Raw genomic sequence first — 19,931 nt, forward strand, 5'->3', positions numbered from 1 at the left:
TCACATACAGTACTTATATTTTGACTATCTACCAGCATCCATGGCACTTCACTGCATCTGCATCCCCATCTAAAAGCTAGCAATAGGCAGTACTACAAAGTGCCAATTTACACACTGCAAAAGCCATACCCTACACCTAACAGCATTATACAGCACTCACTTATTATAATTCCACACAATGTCGAGTTCTCAAACCCTTTCTTGCATGTATTTGTTTTCGTCTTCCAGCCAAGACGACCTTCCCAGTTGAACTCATACTGGAGTTCACTTGTCATGCAGAAGTCAATCATGGTTTTGACTGCTGCTTTGACGGTTGCTCCCCCAAGAATCTGGAGTCGATGTACCTAAAAATAACATTCAATAAGACTGGTTATACGAAAGTTTTTGATAATCATTAGTAATGAAATCATTCTACGCACTATGGCCTTTTCTTATCTTTAGTAATGTCAAAGTAAAAGTTTTCAGTACTGAAGCGTAATAAACATCATTGTGCATATCACGGTAACTGACATGTAGCTTACCAGTGACTTTCTAAGGGCACTGTCCCCATTTATCTGTTGTTCAAAGTCCTCAAAGTCTACATACCTTTGTATTGGTAGCAATCCGTCCAGCAGGGATAAATTAGGTCCAGTGGGGTGCAGCAGGCTGAGTTTGTTTTCAAATGTTCGATGGTACCTATCATTATTTCTAGTGGAATTCTGCTGATCTGCCACCCTAATTTCCAATTTTGTCATTGTCATCACAAGAGGTCGCATCACTTCCAGCATAAGAGGTTGCATCACTTCCACCATAAGAGGTCGCAAGACTGAAAAAGAAATCAATATTTTCCAATATCTAACCAGAAGTGTTAATTAATGTAGTTAGCACAAATCTCTTTTCATAAATAGCTTCACCAACACAGGAAATAAAAGCTGATTTTATTGGTTACACAGGTACCATCTGATTTACAATATTCAATTTACTGAAAAATTGAGGAAACTGTCAACAGATACTCTTTGGAAATCTGTATAAGCAAAAAGAAAAAAGGTTGATAGCCCTACACACACACAGATTGCCAAGCAATTAGTAAGCTAGGAGAAGACATTATTTTCACATCCATCATTGTTAAAAATTTCACCACTAGTTGCTTGTGTATGTGAATTATTTTCTACAATAGCTTTTATATTTCCCATGCAAAGTTCTCTATATTCCTTAAATTTTCTTTTTGCATGACGATTCAAGGTCCATGTACTTGCCATAATGAACAATCCCCAGCTTCACAATTCTTGAACATACAGGGGACCTGAGACAAAAAAATATCAAGATATGGTGTGGGAAAAGCTTATTTTTGGCTTGTTGTCCTAATTGAAAGTGGGTACCAATTTTATGAATGGCAAAGCAACTAGTGGGAGGTGTGATGTAAATTAATTAGCAGAGGGAGAATTCAGATCTGGATTGAAAGTTAAGGTACAGTTGTGTTGTTGGTGGAGACATCCAGCCAGGTCAGGGAAACAAACATGGCAGAAGGTGGAAAACAACAGGTCATGAAAATTGAAGTCAGAATGAATTCCAGGGGTAGGCAGGTCAACCCTTCAGAAAAGGCCAAAGTAAAAGAAAGCTATAGATAAACAAACTCTAGAGGAGTGACCGTCTCTTGTTAGACATCAAAGAATGTTCAAAAGGTAGGCCTCATGACAACAGTAAGCTAATAGATTTAGACCACGACGATTTTTTAGCTACATCCACCCACAAGGAATCGACAAGTGATAGGAAGAAGTCATGCCCATGTGGGCAATGCAAGGTCCAGCTAGGCCCAGAAGACGAAAGCCAAGTGTGATAATGCAAAAAATTGTTCTGCACAGACCTAAACAAGCCTCAAATGAAGAATTTCTTGAGGTCGATAAAAATGACAGAAAAGGAAAAAGGCCTAGATTGGTTGCAGATCATACAGAGAAATTAGAAAAAGCAATTGAAGAAACTGAGAAATTGCTGTGAAAACAAGCTTATAGGTATTGCATGAGATGCTAAGAGGAAGAAAACACTAGTATTTGTATAGAATGTAATGGAGGGTACAGCAAAAAAGGGTCAATAAGTCAGGATGAGGAAATTGCTATGAGAAAGGATAGAGGAAAAATCCCAGATCACCAAGAATTTTGGAAATATGGTGTTGGATGGAATAAAAAGTGCAGAGAAAGTAAAAAAGGAGAATAAATCAATTGGAGAACTAGTTACTCAAAGAAGATTGCAGATCATACAAAGAAAAATTAGAAAAAGCAAGCAATTGGAGAAACGGAGATTGTGCAGAAAACAGGACAGTCGGCAATCATTGGAGCTTCATGGAAGACCTGAAAACCCTAAATGAAAACCTAGTGAAGAATATGGAAAACAAACAAGGTACAAATCACGGAAAGGACACTAAAATAATGTCAAGACTAGAGAGTAACTCACCTAACCCTGACAACATGCAATGCTTGAATAGCAAAGCCCTAAACAGGGACCACGATTAACAGAGGGGTTGGAAAGAAAGCAAAGAACATGGGAAAATCAAAGTGTACCTAAAGATAAAGATAAGCTAACAAGAGCAAAGTGCAGGTTCTTTACGACAGGAAAGGTGCAAGAAGGAGACTCTTGTGAGTCCCTGCGCTTACGACAGGAAAGTGCAAGAAAGGAAGAGACTTGTGAGTACCTGCACTTACGACAGGAAAGTGCAAGAAGGAGACTTGTGAACCTGCACAAGTGGAAAAGCAGAATTTATAAAAGATCCCAGAACAGTCAGGGCAGAAAAAGAGGTAAACCAAAGGACAGTATATAAGTTCTACAAAGAGGGTTATATTGTAAATATGACAGGAACTGTAAATACAGCCACAGAGTCATTAGCCAGAATAGGACTATAGTACGACGAAATTAGGTAGACCAAAGATGAGAATGTATATGCGTTTCAAAGAGAGGAACTGCAAATATGGTATAGAAACTGTAAATACAGTCACAGAATCAGAAGCAAGCAGAGATGAAGATGAGCAGTATTATGTGCAGGTTTAAAAAAAAAAAAAAAAAAAAAAAGATCAATCAAAGAAATAGCAGAAGAGCAATCAAGAGCCCTTTATGGACAATTTTGGACAAATAGCTTGGTAAATACATGTACCAAATATATTATAGAAATTAATGGAATGAGATATGCCAAAAAAGGTACCAAGAAATGAGACAAGTTGACTATGAACCAGAATAAAAGAGCAAGCAGAGATCAGGATGAGCAGTATTGTGCAGGTTTTTCAAAACAAAGATCAATCAAAGAAATAGTAGAAGAGCAATTAAGAGCCCCTTATGGACAAATGTTGGACAAAAAGCTTGGTGAACACATGTACCAAATATAATATAGAAATTAATGAATGAGGTATGCCAAAAAAGCACTGAATAAGGAAATAAAGATAAGAATTAATCAAGATATCTAAGACTTTCAAACAAAAGAGGAAAGAAATAAAGAAGCTGAGGTTCACAGATAACTTCAAAGGAAAAAAAACATTAAGGAACTGGAAACAAAGGACGCATGTATCATAATGAAAGCCAGACTGAATATGTTGAACTTAAAGGCTAGCTTCCTGTGTAAACTTTCAAGGCGAGGTCTGTGATATATGCAGTGGAGGAGGACATCACCGAACATTTATTCATGTGTAAATCAATTAAAAAAAACAGATCAGGACATAAATATAGACACGGAAATCGTAACAGAAAAACTGGGGGAATACATAAGGATAGCCCACAAAATTAAGAATGTCTTATACCTGAAGCGATGGATGTCAAAGCTAAGTAGCATTGCCCTGCCTCAGTTATATTAAGAAAAGAAATGAAAGGGGGTTGGATTAAAATTAAAGTAGAAATATTGTGTTATATCTAATTTTGGAAACATCTTTAATTTTTGGGGGTTATATTGTTGCAGAAAAGGACAATAGACATGATTAAAACCCTACAGGTAGGTGTTCAAGTTACAATAATTTGTCATACGATAATCCGATTTTATGATGGGGTTAACAATTAATACTGATACGACAATATTTTGAAATTATTTTAAAATTTCACTCGCAATGGACGCAGGCAGCAGAGTACACTCAGGGAGCGAGAGAGACCAAATTACAATAGCCTAAATTTATCCCGTCCTCTAGTTAAAAAGTCTGAAAACAGCAAAAGAGAATGATGAAGGTATTGTTTTATTAACGTATAATTGTGTAAATGTAAATGTGTAGTCATGAACAACTGAATAATAGTAAGCAATTACCGTAGTCATGTTATAAATGATATGTAGCATAGGAATGATATTTTTATGCAGAAAGTTTATTTGCTATAGATCAAAGCTCAGCAAGGAAATATACTGCTAATGACTATCATGCAATAGCAACAAGGATAAAACTCCTGTAAACTTGTGCCATCAAACACAACCTTAGATAAAATTGTGCCATCGAACACAACCGTAGATAAAATTGAGAAAATCATTTTATCAAAACTATTGGGCTTGAAAGAACACATTTTACAGTTTTTTTTTAGACCAATAAAAGATAACGCAAAGCTTGTATTACGTTGAAACACCAAGGTGAAAATAGTGAACGGAATCATGTAATTTTTTTTTTACACAAAAAAACATGCCCCTGATGCAATCTTTTCATGAAAAAAATAATTTAGTTCACAACAAATGTATTCAAGTCATATTTCAACTTAAACACGTTGTCTAACGAAAAATGACCTTGTCTCATATAAGTAAAGTATCTGGATATTCATTTATGCTAACTAGAAGCTAGAAAATTTGCTCATAATTGAGTTAAATATGGCGAAATAAACTTGTATAGGCCACCAACTGATTTCTAAATCAAAACATTGGCCACTACCTATATGTTAGTATTTTATAATGCAATAATACAAGAATACCTACAATATTATTGGATACAGTGAAGTGATGTAGAACTTATTTTATTAATATAGCAGCCATCAGCAGGCCTGACATCACTCAATTGTACTAATGTCTGACTGATTCTCGTTTTGTGTCCAATTTTTTTTCCTACTAATATATCATAGTCAGAATGCACTGAACCTCCAGAATTGGCTTATATCAATTAATAATTACTATACCGTAGTGTAATGTAGAATACTGTAGGCTACGCTACTGTATTCGTATGTCTACACTAGGCCAACACTTTAATTTTATTCAATTTCTTCGTACTGAATTTTCATAAGCACATATAGCCTACATTGAACCTAGAAAATATGCTGAAACTAATAATTATTATGCTGTATACCTATGTATAAAGTAGTGTAGGCTAGGCTACCCTATAGGTATGTAGTGATGGTGCCAATTACCCTAGTGTAGGCTAGGGTATATTTGAGATATGATTTTTCCATAAGTAGAATACCTGTAAACAGTTTTAAGTAACAAGGTTAAACTGAATAATGAGTAAAACTTAGGATCCAGGAACTAACCCTAAGTTTTCCTAGAATGCCACTCATGACCTATCCGGAACTTGCCTATCCAATCTCGTTTAGGGTTCCGTGCCCTGACCTGGCTTTAGGGGCATCTGGAGTCTGGACCCCGCTCTAATAACAACTTATTGGTAGTAGTCACCATTCCGAGGTTTTTGTCCTACTCAAAGAATTTAGCTTATTCATACTAGGTACTTGTTTCCTCTTGATAGCCTAACCCACATAGCTAAACACATGAACCTAATATGCAAACACTTGCTACTCACAATTGTCTTCCAAAGCACGTTTATTCTTCTTGGTGATGATTTTGCGCTTGCAGAAATAGTCAGCATTAGTGCTCTTCAGAGACAGGACGATTTCATAGTTTTAAATTTTACCTCAGCCAGTCCACGTGAGTGTAGTAGTAGTAGTAGGCGGTGTTTGTCTTTGAAACGGCTCCTCCCTTGCTTGTTGTTATTCTTCCTTTGTTAATGTTAGGTATCGGTAGATCTATATAACTATTACGCGGGGAGCTATTCTTCTTGGAGATCTTTATGGTTTTGTGCTCGTAGAACAGATCAGTAGCATTGCACTTTCGAGAGTGATGATGTTTGCTTTGCTGTACCTTTGTTCTTTACAGTTTTGAAATTGTACACCCAGCGAGTGTAGTAGTAGTAGTAGTAGTAGTAGTAGTAGTAGTAGTAGTAGTAGTAGTAGTAGTAGTAGTAGTAGGCGGGATTTGTCTTTAAAACGGTTCTCTTGCTTACTTTTCATTCATCCTGTGTTTGGTAAAGTTTTTTCTCTCTGTAATGCCATAGTTTTTTTTTTAATTCTTTCCTATTTTCAAAAGGTCTACAAATAAAAGCAAAAAGTATATTCCTCTTCATAGTGTCTTGGAATGTTTCAAATGAGTAGGTTTAACATAATTTCAAATTTGGCAAACATAAGAAAATGTGCCAAAAATATGCTAAGTAAAAAAAAAAAATGCCAAATCAAAATTTTGGATACCAATTATGTTTGAGAAGTATCACACACAAATCCTCATATATTGTATATGTATGTGGCACTTTTCAAACCAGATTGGCATCCAAAATTTCGATTTGGCACATTGTTTTTTATTTTGACATATTGTTGGTGTATTTGCTTGTTTTCCAAATTTGAAATACACACACACACACACACACACACACACACACACACACACACACACACACATATATATATATATATATATATATATATATATATATATATATATATATATATATTATATATATATATATATATATATATATATATATATTATATATATATATATATATATATATATATATATATATATATATATATATATATATATATATATATATATATATATATATATATATATATACTATATATATATATATATATATATATATATATATATATATATATATATATATATATATATATATATATATATATAATATATATATATATATATATATATATATATATATATATATATATATATATATATATATATATATATATATATATAATATATATATATATATATATATATATATATATATATATATATATATATATATATATATTTAAATGGTTATCAATAATTGTCTTGAGGATTTTTTTTTTTTTTTTTTTTTTTTTTTTTTTTTTGCTGATATGCAAATATATTTTTTAAAGTCGCTTCAAAAGGTCCAACTGTATTGTTTATGAATCGAACCACAGTTGGGTATCCAACACTGGAAAAAGAGAAATAATCAAACCGAAAATTGGATATCCAGTGTTATCCAACATTGGAAATGCGGTATTATTTTGGTAATTGGGTCCAATTCAATTATTCCATTATCCATTAGTATAGTTGGATTTCCTCAATAATCCAGAATTGGCCCAATACATCTGTGTTTGCTGGGAATATTATCTTTGATTATATAATTCTGCTGCGCATCCTTTAAATATTCTTTTTCTTTAGGATTTCCGTTCAAAGCATCTATTATTTTACTTAACTGCTGATCTTTCCTTTGTTCAGTCTGTACCAGTTCAGCGTTCCAACCCGGGTCTTCAATGTGCGCGATCGTTTGGATTAGTGAATTTTCTAGTCATGTACGGAACCATTAGCTGAACAAGAAGATATCGCAACATCCATGCTTATTGTTAAAACAGATACTGTTTTAACAGATACTGTTTTAACAATAAGCATGGATGTTGCGATATCTTCTTGTTCAGCTAATGGTTCCGTACATGATGGCGCGGGGTTGCAGGATGATGCGTCAGCGATGATATTTGCTTTCCCAGGTAGGTATCCTATCTTTGCTCCCAAGTCCTGAATGATCATATGCCACCGAGTTCTTTTGGGACTGTGATTAAAGCCTTTGAAGAACTCGATGAGGGGATTATGGTCAGTAAGGACCTTAACAGGATAGCCGTAGATTATGAACTTGAAATGCACTAGTGAGTTAACGATACCTAGCTAGCCCTTCCTTGTCTGTTACTGCATATTTGCTTTCAGAGGGCTTCAGTTTACGTGAATAAAAAGCTATAGGGAAGAACCTTTTTATTATATTGCTGAAGTAGTACCCCTCCTACCCCTTGGTCTGAGGCGTCAGTTGCGATAAAGAATTCCTTAATGAAATCACGGAATTTTAAGATAGGTGAACTGCACAATTTTTCTTTAAAGGTATTGAACTCTTGTTGATTCGTTTCAGACCATATAAAATCTATGCTCTTCTTCGTAAGTTCCATTAAAGGAGCTGTTATGATTGAATAGTTGCGCACAAACCTCCTATAGTAACAGTAACACCCTCATAAATTGTTGTATCCCCTTTACGTTAGTAGGTACCGAAAATTATGGATAGCCAACACCTTATCGTGGACTACCTTAAGACCTTGACTAGACACTGTAAAACCTAAATAGACTAACTCTGTCTTGAAAAACTCACATTTTTATATTTTTACTCTTACATTGTGTTACCTTAGTCTCTGTAGCACAAGCTCTAGTTTATCCAAATGTTCTTCTAAGGTATTAGAAAAGATTACCAGATCGTCCATATAGGCATGAAGGGTATCACCCAATAAATCTCCAAATACTAAGTTAATCATTCTGGTGAATGTAATTGGGGCACAACGTAAACCGAAAGGCATACCTAAAAATTCATAGTGTCCCTTGGCTGTGCTGAAGGCAGTGTATGGGGTACTCTCACTAGCTAAGGGTATCTGGTGAAAGCCTTCAAGTCCAAGCTGGTGAAATATCTATTCTGTCTTAACAAGGATAAGATATCGTCGTACATGGCACCAGAAAACGATTGTAAATCGTTTCCTTGTTTAAGTGACGGAAATCTACGCAAATTTGCCAAGTCTGATCTTTTTTGGGTACGACAATTAAAGAAAAATTATAAGGGCTTTTCGATTTCCTGATGACTCCTTCTAACATCTTATCTACTTCGTCATTAATCTCATTCTGAAATTTCATAGGGAGTCAATACAAAGGTATGTAAATAACTTTATGCTTGTCTTTTAACTGTATTTGGTGTTCAATGACATCCGTTTTCCCTAGAGATCCCTCGATAGTGGAGAAAATATTGTGATATTTAGATAAAAGTTAAAAAAATTTCTGCTGTATTCCCACTTCTTGAATGTTTTTATTGATTTTACTTTTGATAGATTGTAAGAGGATTCGTCAACAATGGGTTGAGCATGATTAATTTCAGCAACGGTAAGAATGCGATATTTATACACTTCCATATCCACGATATGTTGATTTTTGTGGATTACTAGAATGGTATTCAAATGGTTATGGACTTAAATGTTAACCTGTTGCTGTGAGTCAACAGTGTATAATGCTTGTGTCGCGGAAAGTCCGTTAATTTTCAGAGTGTCTGGAAGGATTAAAATTTCAGATCCCGGCCAGATATTTGAGGGTGCATTTGGCTCGAAGGATTGAGTGCAAGCTGCCAGTATGGGTGTGCGAGAATTCTGTTGGGTTGCTTGGACAATGTCATGATTCATAAGACAAGTGATTGGTTCTTAAGTGTATGTTACTGTTTGATTGTCTGTCTCTCTTTTTGTCCAAAACGGATTTTAATGTGTTCGAAGATTTACAGAATTTTCCTTTGATAAACACGCCATTTTTGGCAGGAGCTTATATAATATTTTGAATGCACATGGATGGATATCCTACAATTACAACTGGATACATACCAATGTGTTGTACAACTATCAATGTGTCGGTAAGCGTGCGCTTACCCACCTTGTACTGAACTTGAGTTACGCCTACTACACTTAGTTCGTTATTGCCAGTGCCTCAAAGTCGTACTCCGGACCTCTCATTAGGGAAGTTCGAAAACAACAAGTGATGATTCCGTAAGTCCATGATATTACGTGGACTACTGGAATAAAAAAAACAATGTAAGTGGCTGATATTCTATATTTACGGTGTGTAAAGTAGGGCGTAATTCATCATTACTGATCACAGCTTGAATTCTATGAAAATCTACGGGATCCTGCACTGATTTTTTGGATATGGTCGTGTGATTCATTGGAAAATTCTGTGTTTCACGTAAGTCTAGATGATTAAATTTATTTTTTAATTCGAAGGATGTTGATACAGACAACCCAACATCACTCTCCCCCACTGGAGTTAATTACGTGGTATTTGCTTTGCTTTGGACACTCAGAAAATTTTGCTGACTTTGATTGTTTTGACGAGATGGACCAGGAACCAAGTTCCTTGAAGCCTGATTTGCTTGTTTCTGATTCTGAGCAGAGTTACTATTTACTTGTTCTTTTTGTGGTAATGTGGGTTCTTCTTATTATCATTGGCAATGTTCTGTGTGTTTTTAGCATTACCCTGCTGCTGATTGTGTGAAAAACATAGAGCGTAAGCATGACTTGAGCTATAATGAATTGAATAATAACGCGTATGACAATCTGCTATCATGTGTCCCGATCTTTTACAAATAAAACAAGTTATCCCTGCTGCGTTACTATTAACTACATTTACTTGCTGTGATTTACTTTCATTCTCTGAACAAGTGAGGGATCTAAGTCTGCACATTTAGACATATATTTCTTAATTTGTGTATAGATATCTAATTCTGTGCTGTCGGGTAATAGCTCTTCATCAAAACACCGTACCAAGTCTTCTGGTAACATAGCTGTTAGGAAAGTTGAGTATGTGAGTAATAAAATCCTTTACAGCCATGTCCTTCCCCATAACCCAAGTAGATTTATTCAAATTATCCAGATATTCATTCAAACGGTCTGCAATAAGTCCTGCCCTGTCCACCAAGCTGAGTCATAGAGACCAAATTAAAAATATTCCTCAAAGCTGAAACCACATCCAAGCCCTCCTCGCTGCCATATACGGAGCGTAACCTAATTTTGAATTTATCCCATGTATTTGCCTCCTGAAATGAAACCCCTCTAAGGTAGGATCCCGCATCCCCTTTTGCTCAGTCAATGAAGGTTTTAGCTTCCTGTAGCTGTAGGGATGGTAAAGTGATGCATTTTGCTTTCAAATGAGCATCCACTGATGAAATCCAAGATTCTACCCCGAGGCAAAAATCCGTTAACACGGCCTTGAAAGGGAACAATTGCTGATCTGGTGCTAACTAATGTTACCACTGGGTTACTGGGTGGAGGCGGTGGCCATCTTTGTTTTAGGTTTCTTCCTATCACTACAATTCCTAGCAACCCTATCAAAATATCTTATTGCAGGAGAACCTCTGAAAAAGAAGGGTTTGCATGAAAAACAAAGATAAAAGGCTTGCAGGGATGATTAACCAACAAATGAAGAATAGATTCATGCAAGAAAAGTAATTTTAAGGATGTCACGTAACTCACCCAGGAACACCGATCTCTCAACCTGTGTAAGAGGAACACCAAAGTTACACACCGAATGAATAAAAAGGTTTAACTTGGCTGATATTTATGGGAAAGTCTGCGTTGTTTTTATGATGTCATGGCCCTCGCTTCTTCCGTCAATGCTTCCGTGCAACCCAGTTCACCTAGTCGTGCGTTGTTTTGTTTGTAGAACGACACTTTTCCATTTCATTGGTCTGTTGATAATCTTAAGTGTAGTATTAGGTTAATGTCATTAGAATAATTCATTTTCTACTTAATTTGAAAGCATCTCTATTGTAAACTCAAATTATATATATGTTAATGATTTTCTTAATACATTTAAATTCTAGGGGAACAGAACTTATGGTATGGTATGGAGAGGAATATGGCAAGGAACTTGGACTTTCAAGACTTGAAACTTCCCGAAGAGCACAACATGATGATTATGAAGGTAAGACCTTAATAATTTCATGTACTCAGTTTATATACTCGTCAAAGAGGCAATGTTTTGTTTAATTTTTACGTTAGTAGGATTCATCAAAAATCTCTGTGGGTTTTAATATAATGAAATTTTCTCCATAAGGTGGGCTTCATGACTTTAAACAAATTAGATTTTGGGGGAGAAGGGACCATTTTGTGGGTAGTAAATTGTCAATCCTTAGCAGAGGTTTGCTGTTTCCAAGCAATTTTTTTTTTTTTTTTTTTTTAAGGTAAGAACCCAAAAGGCTTTATATGAACTGTATAAAAATTCATAATGAAAAATTAATTCAGATTTCTCACATAAGTATTTGAAGGCTGAATGGATTAAGATTTTCTGAAAGTTTCTAGAGTAGATTAAATGTGGATAGCCAGCAATGACAGAGAAAGCAAAAAAAACAACCGATGCAGAAAATTGAGGGAGAGAGAGAACAAGGGCAAGTGTTGACAGAGTGACTTTTAGTTATGCTTTACTGTATACTCTTAGAATCTTCTTGTTCATGGGATTAACCCTTAATTAAACGCCTATTGGAAGTATTTTACGTCTACGAAAATTGGCTGTTGGGTGCTTAACCCTCATACGCCGACTGGACGTATTTTATGTCGACATTTTTTGTCTCCCGTGTGCCGACTGGACGTATTTTACGTTGACTTACAAAAGTTTTTTTTTAAATTCGCGGAAAAATACTTATAGGCCTACCAGCTTAAAACTTTTGAATCACGCGCCTTGGGGGATGCTGGGAGTTCACGGATCAAGGTGTTGTTTTGTTTACAATCGTTACGCAGGCGCGCAAGCGCGAATTTCTTTCTTGCCGCACTAAAAAGTATCTGTGACACATCTCGGAAATTATTTCGTCACTTTGACATAATTTTTGTACCATTGTAAATTAGCCGTTACATGAAGTATTATATATGAAAATGTGTGCATTTTTATATAGAATACAACAATAAAATACTCATGATTGTAGCTTTTATCAGTTTTGAGATATTTTCATATAAATAACGATAATTGCCAAAATTTCAACCTTTGGTCAACTTTGACTCTACCGAAATGGTCGAAAAACGCAATTGTAAGGTAAAATGCTTATATTCTAGTAATATTCAATCATTTACCTTAATTTTGCAACTAATTGGAAGTCTCTAGCACAATATTTCGATTTATGGTGAATTTATGAAAAAACTTTTTCCTTACGTCCGTGCGGTAACTCTTCCGAAAAAAATCATACATGCGATTGTGGTAATGTTTGCACCATTTTAAAATTAGCCGTTATATAAAGTTTTATATATGGAAATGTGCGCAATTTCATGCACAATACAAATAAAAACAAGCCATGGTTGTAGCTTTTATCAGTTTTGAAATATTTTCATATAAATAACAATAATTGCCAAAATTTCAACCTTCGGTCAACTTTGACTCTACTGAAATGGTCGAAAAACGCAATTGTAAGCTAAAACGCTTATATTCTAGTATTATTCAAGCACTTATCTTCATTTTGCAACAAATTGGAAGTCTCTAGCACAATATTGCGATTTATGGTGAATTTATGAAAAAAATAACATTTTCCTTACGTCTGCGCAGTAACTTCCGAAAAAAGCATATGTGCGATTGTGGTAATGTTTGCACCATTTTAAATTAGCCGTTACATAAAGTTTTATATATGAATATGTGCGCAATTTCATGTAGAATACAACAAAAAATAATTGAAGGTTGTAGCTTTTCTCATTTTTGAAATATTTGCATATAAATCACGATAAATAGAAAAAAAACCACGTTCGGTCAACTTTGACTCTACCGAAATGGTCGAAAAACGCAATTGTAAGCTAAAACTCTTACAGTCTAGTAATATTCAGTCATTTATCTTCATCTTGAAACAAATTCGAAGTCTCTAGCAAAATATTTAGATTTATGGTGAATTTAAAAAAAAATCTTTCCTTCCCTCCGCGCGCGGATTCTCCGCCAAAAATCTCCGAAATGTGTACGTCCCATTCTCGGAATATTTGCTCCGTTTCATATTAGGCATTTCATAGAGTTTTATATATGAAAATGTGCACAATTTCATGTAGAATAAAACAAAAAATATTTGAAGGTTGTAGCTTTTCTTATTTCCGAAATAATTGCATATAAAAAATATATATATAAAAAAATCCGACATTTGGTCAATTTTAACTTGTCAGATATGGTCGAAAACTGCAATTGTAAGCTAATACTCTTACAGTATAGTAATATTCAATCATTTGTCTTCATTTTGAAAGAAATTGGAAGTCTCTACGACAATATTTAGATTTATGGTGAATTTTTGAAAAAAATATTTGTTTACGTCCACGCATTACGAATTCATGCATTATTTTGTTATATTATTTTCTCTGTGTTGCTTTTATCGTTTTACAATGTGTTATATACCAAAATGATCGTAATTTAGTGTACATTACAACGAAAAAAAAGTAACTTGTTACCTTCAACCGTTTTGCGCACAGCGCGATTTGAATACAATTATATATGAAATTTCGTTTTTGCGCTATCATATATCACATTATTTATATATGATAATGATAATTTTTTTCATTTCTGATGGTTGCATACTAAACTTCAGGCAATGACAAAAAAAGGATCCAAAAATGAACTCTTAATCTTGAAAACTAAGTGCGCTGTGATTTTTTGAAAAAAATATTTTTTCCGCTTCCGCGCTCACTCCGAAACCCCTCTGGCACACGGGAGACATTGACGTATAATAGGTCGACGCTTTTTTTTTTTTTTTTTTTTTTTTTTTTTTTTTTTTTTTGTAGTAAATTCGTAGAAAAAGTTATAGGCCTTCTTGGTGAAAACTTTTGAATCACGCACCTTGAGGGATGCTGGGAGTTCATGGATCAAGCTGCTGTTTCTTCTCACACCAGCAAGCATCAGCGATGCGTCGTCCGAGAGCAACCTTTTGCTGCAATTGTGTTTTGCCGAACTTTTGCGAGTGTTTGAGTATTTTTGGTGGTACAAGACGTACATAGAGGTGTTTGAATGTCAAATGGAGCATGGAAGGCGCATTTTGCCTCTCGGTAGGGATCATGTGAGACATATTTTGGACTTGGATGCTGGAGAGGAACCAAACAACCAAGATGACCTACCTCCTCAACACCGTTCCGTTTGGCCAAAAGTGTTCAAGCACCACATCATGTGCCTTTTACAACCCCTAGGAAGCATCGGGGTGTCCTGAGGGGCATTTGGGAGGCCTCGAACAAAAGGACATAGATGAATACTTGTTGGAGCTTGATCAGGAGCTGCTTGCAAGTCCTCATTTTGATGGCAGTTTGTCATCTAGTGACGAGGACATCACTCCCGATGTTAGTGATGATAAATATTTGCCCCCAATGTCCGTACGGGAGTCCCAGGCTGAAAGTGAGTTTGAGTTTAGTGGTTTTAGTGCCTATGAGGGGTAGTCTGAGGAGGAGTTCTCGTCATCGTCATTGTTGTCTAGTTTTGTTGTTGAGGACGACACAGAAAGTGAGGGAGGTTGGGGGGGGGGGGGGGGTTCGAGTGCAAAATCGTGCATGTGTGCGCGCACGGGCCCGTAGAAGGTCGGAACGTCGCGCCACCCTAGGTGAAGGCCTTTCGTCCGAGAGCGACAAAGGGTGGTCAGAGGACCACCACCCACCACCACCACACCACCACACACACACACCACAACACACACACACACACACACACCACACACCCCCAACATGCACCCATTCACGGCAGCACCTGAGCTCACCGTACTTGTTCCTCTCACTGCTCTGGGGTTTATTCAGCTGTTCCTTACGTGGGAATTGCTGGAATACCTGGTAGCAGAGACTGCGGACTACGCCCGGTACTGCCGTGATGAACTGCGGACGACGTTGTCGTATTGCTGGCGGGGCTGCAACCTCACGGACATGGAACATTTTTTGGGGCTCCACATTTTTTTTTTTGAATGATGCCTGCTGCCGACGTCAGGCAATATTGGAGGCGGAATTTATTTTTAAGTACCCCCAATGTGCCCGGCATTATGGCCCTTGATAGTTTACTGGCATTTGACAGGTATTTCAACGCCTTCAACCGAAGGGCCAGGCCATACCCTGGAATAACCCCGATCGTCTCATCTTAGTCCGCCCAGTGTTGGATTACATTCGTGAACGGTGCAAGTTTCTCGTGGTTCCTGGCTAGAACCTTTCTTTGGATGAGGGGATGATGCCTTACAAAGGACGTCTTAGCATAAAAGTGTACAACCCCAAGAAGCCAAAGAAATATGGAGTGAAATTATTTTTTATTACGGAATCCAACACTGGATATGTAGTGGACTTCTCGGTGTATTCCGGGGTCTTCTCCACGCTGAGTGACACTGTGTTCGGTCTTGTGGATTGCTTCCGTAACCAGGGAACCATTTGTTTATAGGTAATTATTATAACTCGGTATCCCTGGCCCAGGAACTGTATGAAGCAGGTGTGCACGTCATTGGGCACCACAATAGGCACATGGGAGGAGTTGATCTCTTTGATCAACTCATCCAGTATTATCCCTTCGCCAAGAAAACCAGGAGGTGGACACAGAAACTCCTCAAATACATACTTCAGTTGGCCCTCTGTTACGGCTCGTGAGAGGTCCGCCCTAGGTTCGATATTATAAAAAAAAACAAAAAGAATTTAACACCAACAGTTGAAACTGGGGATACGAATATAGAAAGATACGTAAGCACAACAAAGGTTTATTTACAAACTTACTTACAAAGATAAATGCAGAATGGTATCTCCTATTTGCATAAAAAAGGCAAAATCTTACAATGCATGAACTGGGGAAATGGTGGGGTAATGAAAGTACTTGCCAGCCAGTTTTACGACTCGAAGTGATGGCTTCTCAAAAGGAGAACTGCAAATGCAGACGACTTCTTGACTGTATTGCAGAAAATAATGTCTATTCTTGATACCCGAAGGGCAGGAACTTCTCAAAACCTCTCTGATACTTCGTCCTTCTTCTCTTATCTCTCTGTAATGATCTCTGCTGCTGATCTCTCACTGATAATCTGATCTGTGGCTCTTACTGATGATCTCCTCTCTCCCACTTCATCAGTCGTATTTATACGGCAATCAGGTGGCGGGGCTACCAGCGAGCGTCACAGGCTCCCAAGATTACGGGAACGATTTAGAAGAATTACGAAGATGTATTGCATCAGAAATCGCGGCGTTTATCACGACACTTTGGCGCCTGTTGCGTTCCCCAAAACGCCCGACGATTCCAGAACAACCGCGAGAACAGGCGCCTCCAACACGGGCGCGAATGCCTCCCTTGCTGCAGAACTTCTCAAAGATGTGTTTTCCTTTCCTTTATCTTTCTTTGCTATAAAACAATTACCATGAAACCCTCCAGAATGCCAACATCCTCTACTGTGGGAACTACAATTCAGACCCCCGGAGGTTGTCCCACATGCAGTTTCTCGAGGTGGCTGGGAATGCCCTCATCAACTTTAATTCGGATAAGTGGTCTTCCATCACCGCCCCCCTGCCCCGAGCTCCAGATCTGCCCCTAGAGAAAAGGGCAGATGTTAGGAGGGCCAACCTCGGTTGTCTTGCTCCTGCCACTGCTGCCACCACCCTTGATGATCCCGCCCGCGCTCAGATTCCGACTTTCCGTAGGATAGTGGACCTTGTATGTTGGCTGCAGCCAGATCACACACTGGACCCCTTACAAGGGCGCAGGCAGAAACGGTGCCGGTTGTGCCATATGAATGGCAGAAGGAGAGACACCTAGTTCTTCTGTTGCACCTGCAATATAGCACTTTGCAGGATCGGGGAGTGTGACTGCAAGTACCAAACTGCAGTCATATATTGGAATGCGCCTGCCCAAAGGACAATGGAGGGTGGGCGGCGGCCCATCAGCAGTAAGGGTGCGCGTCTCCCTCCTCCACCTGTACCTCGTCATGTCGAGAGGAAAAAAATGCAAGCCTCTTCAATGGAGGAGGGAGACAACAAGAATAGAATGAAGAGTCAGGATTACGAGTGAGTATTCTGCATTGATTTTGAATTTAGTTTTATGTTTATTACAAGTTTTCTTTATATCTATTTATTGGTGTTTTTTATATTATTTCATACTATGCAAATATATATATATATATACAGTGGACCCCCGTATTCGCGTTCTCCAGATTCGCGGACTCACACATTCGCGGATTTCTCTCGGGAACGTTTCCCTGCATTATTTGCGGAAAATTCCTGCATTCGCGGTATTTTCTATGATAAATATCCACAAATTCATGGTTTTTTTGATGAATTTCATCATAAAATGCACTTTTTGTGATAAAACTATTAAAAAAGCCATGTAGGAAAATTTTTAGTGGGTTTTTCTTGAGTTTTAACTAACAAAAAATAGGCTGTTTTTAGCATTTTATAGGGATTCCAAACATTCGCGGGTTCTAACTATTCACGGGGTTGTCTGGTACGCATCCCCTGCGAATACGGCGGGGACCACTGTAATATATATATAATATATATATATATAATATATATATATATATATATATATATATATATATATAATATATATATATTTATATATATATATATATATATATTTATATATATATATATATATCTATAAAGATATATGCCACAAAGGAAAAATAAACGAAGCAGGATCTGCGAGACCTTTCGACGTTAAACGTCCTTTACTGCTCAGTAAAGGACGTTTAACGTCGAAAGGTCTCGCAGATCCTGCTTTGTTTATTTTTCCTTTGTGGCATATTCTTTATTTATGGATTTATCATGTTCCTAACTTTTGTGATTCAGTTATACATGCATACATACATACATATATATATATATATATATATATATATATATATATATATATATATATATATATATATATATATATTATATATAATATCTATATATATATATATATAATATAAATATATATATATATATATATATATATATATATAATAAATATATATATATATATATATTATATATATATATATATATATATATATATATATATATATATATATATATATATTGGTATTGGTATTTTTGGATATGCAAAAAATCTAACATTCTAGTGATATCCAATCATTTACCTTCATTTTGAAACGAATTGGAAGTCTCTAGCACAATATTTTGATTTATGGTGAATTTTTTAAACAACTTTTTCCTTCCCTCCGCACGCAGTATCTCAGCCGCAAATCTCTGAAATGTTCGAGTCACTTTGTCATATTATTTGCACCGTTTTATATTAGCTGTTAAGTAGAGTTTTATATATGAAAATTTGCGCAATGTCATGTAGAATACAACATAAAATAATTCGTGGTCGTAGCTTTTATCATTTTTGAAATCATTTCATATAAATCATGATAAATAGAAAAAATTCTACATTCGGTCAACTTTGGCTCGACCGAAATGATCGAAGAAGGCAATTTTAAGCTAAAACTCTTACAGTCTAGTAATATTCAATTATTTACCTTCATTTTGAAACAAATTGGAAGTCTCTAGCACAACAGCCAGTGGCAGCTGAGTGCTAAATACGTACAGTTTAAGCTAAACGGGTGCCAGCTTAAGATAGGATTGTTTTCATGTGATACATGGGTGCCGAATGTCGGATAACACTTGGCATCAGTGTGTTTTTCTACTCTGCTACTAGCTCCTTTTTATGCACTCGCTCCTGTGCTGGCCTCCCTCACTTCCTTCCCTTACCCTTGCCAATTTGTGTTCAGCACCTGGGAGGAGGCAAACTGGAAGTTCAAGGGAGGTCGAAGGGTTGCACACAAGAAGTGGCCCCTCAGTCGAACCTGTTGATGGTCCCAGGTATTGACAGACGTGTAGTGAAGGATGTAGCTATCCGGCCCTATCGGATATCCTGACCCAGTCGCTGTCAGACTCCCCTAAACATGGGAAGAGGTATACTGTCGGTCTAATGGGTCCATAGGGGTATGCTCCCGGATAGTTACCCCTCAGTTGTACCTGTTGTCAGCAGGTCTCGACGAACAGCCATTGAAAAGTTCATAGTGTGCTTGCCCAGACTTCCTGTTACGGATCCCAGTATAGGCAAAAGGGCTTTTTCTGGATCCTAGTGTGAATAGTTTTGGATCCTAGTGTAGACTACTGGTGCTGCTGACATTTTTTTTCTTTTTTTTTTTTTTTACTTAGCTCAGCTGTTCAAAAAGCATGTCTCCCAGTTTTTGTGC

At 36.7% G+C, this 19,931-nt stretch overlaps 1 protein-coding gene across 3 annotated transcripts in view; it reads left to right on the forward strand.

Annotated features, from left to right (window-relative positions):
• The window catches only part of LOC135226957 (zinc finger protein 260-like), a 554,628-nt gene that overhangs the window by 411,318 nt on the left and 123,379 nt on the right, over nt 1–19,931 (forward strand). For all 3 annotated transcript variants that reach the window (XM_064266642.1, XM_064266641.1, XM_064266640.1), the window contains exon 6: nt 11,622–11,722. In XM_064266642.1, coding sequence (XP_064122712.1) covers nt 11,622–11,722 — 101 coding nt within the window. The remainder of the gene's footprint in view (nt 1–11,621; nt 11,723–19,931) is intronic.

The sequence above is a fragment of the Macrobrachium nipponense genome, chromosome 15, assembly GCF_015104395.2.
Source record: "Macrobrachium nipponense isolate FS-2020 chromosome 15, ASM1510439v2, whole genome shotgun sequence".
Taxonomy (NCBI): Eukaryota; Metazoa; Arthropoda; class Malacostraca; order Decapoda; family Palaemonidae; genus Macrobrachium; species Macrobrachium nipponense.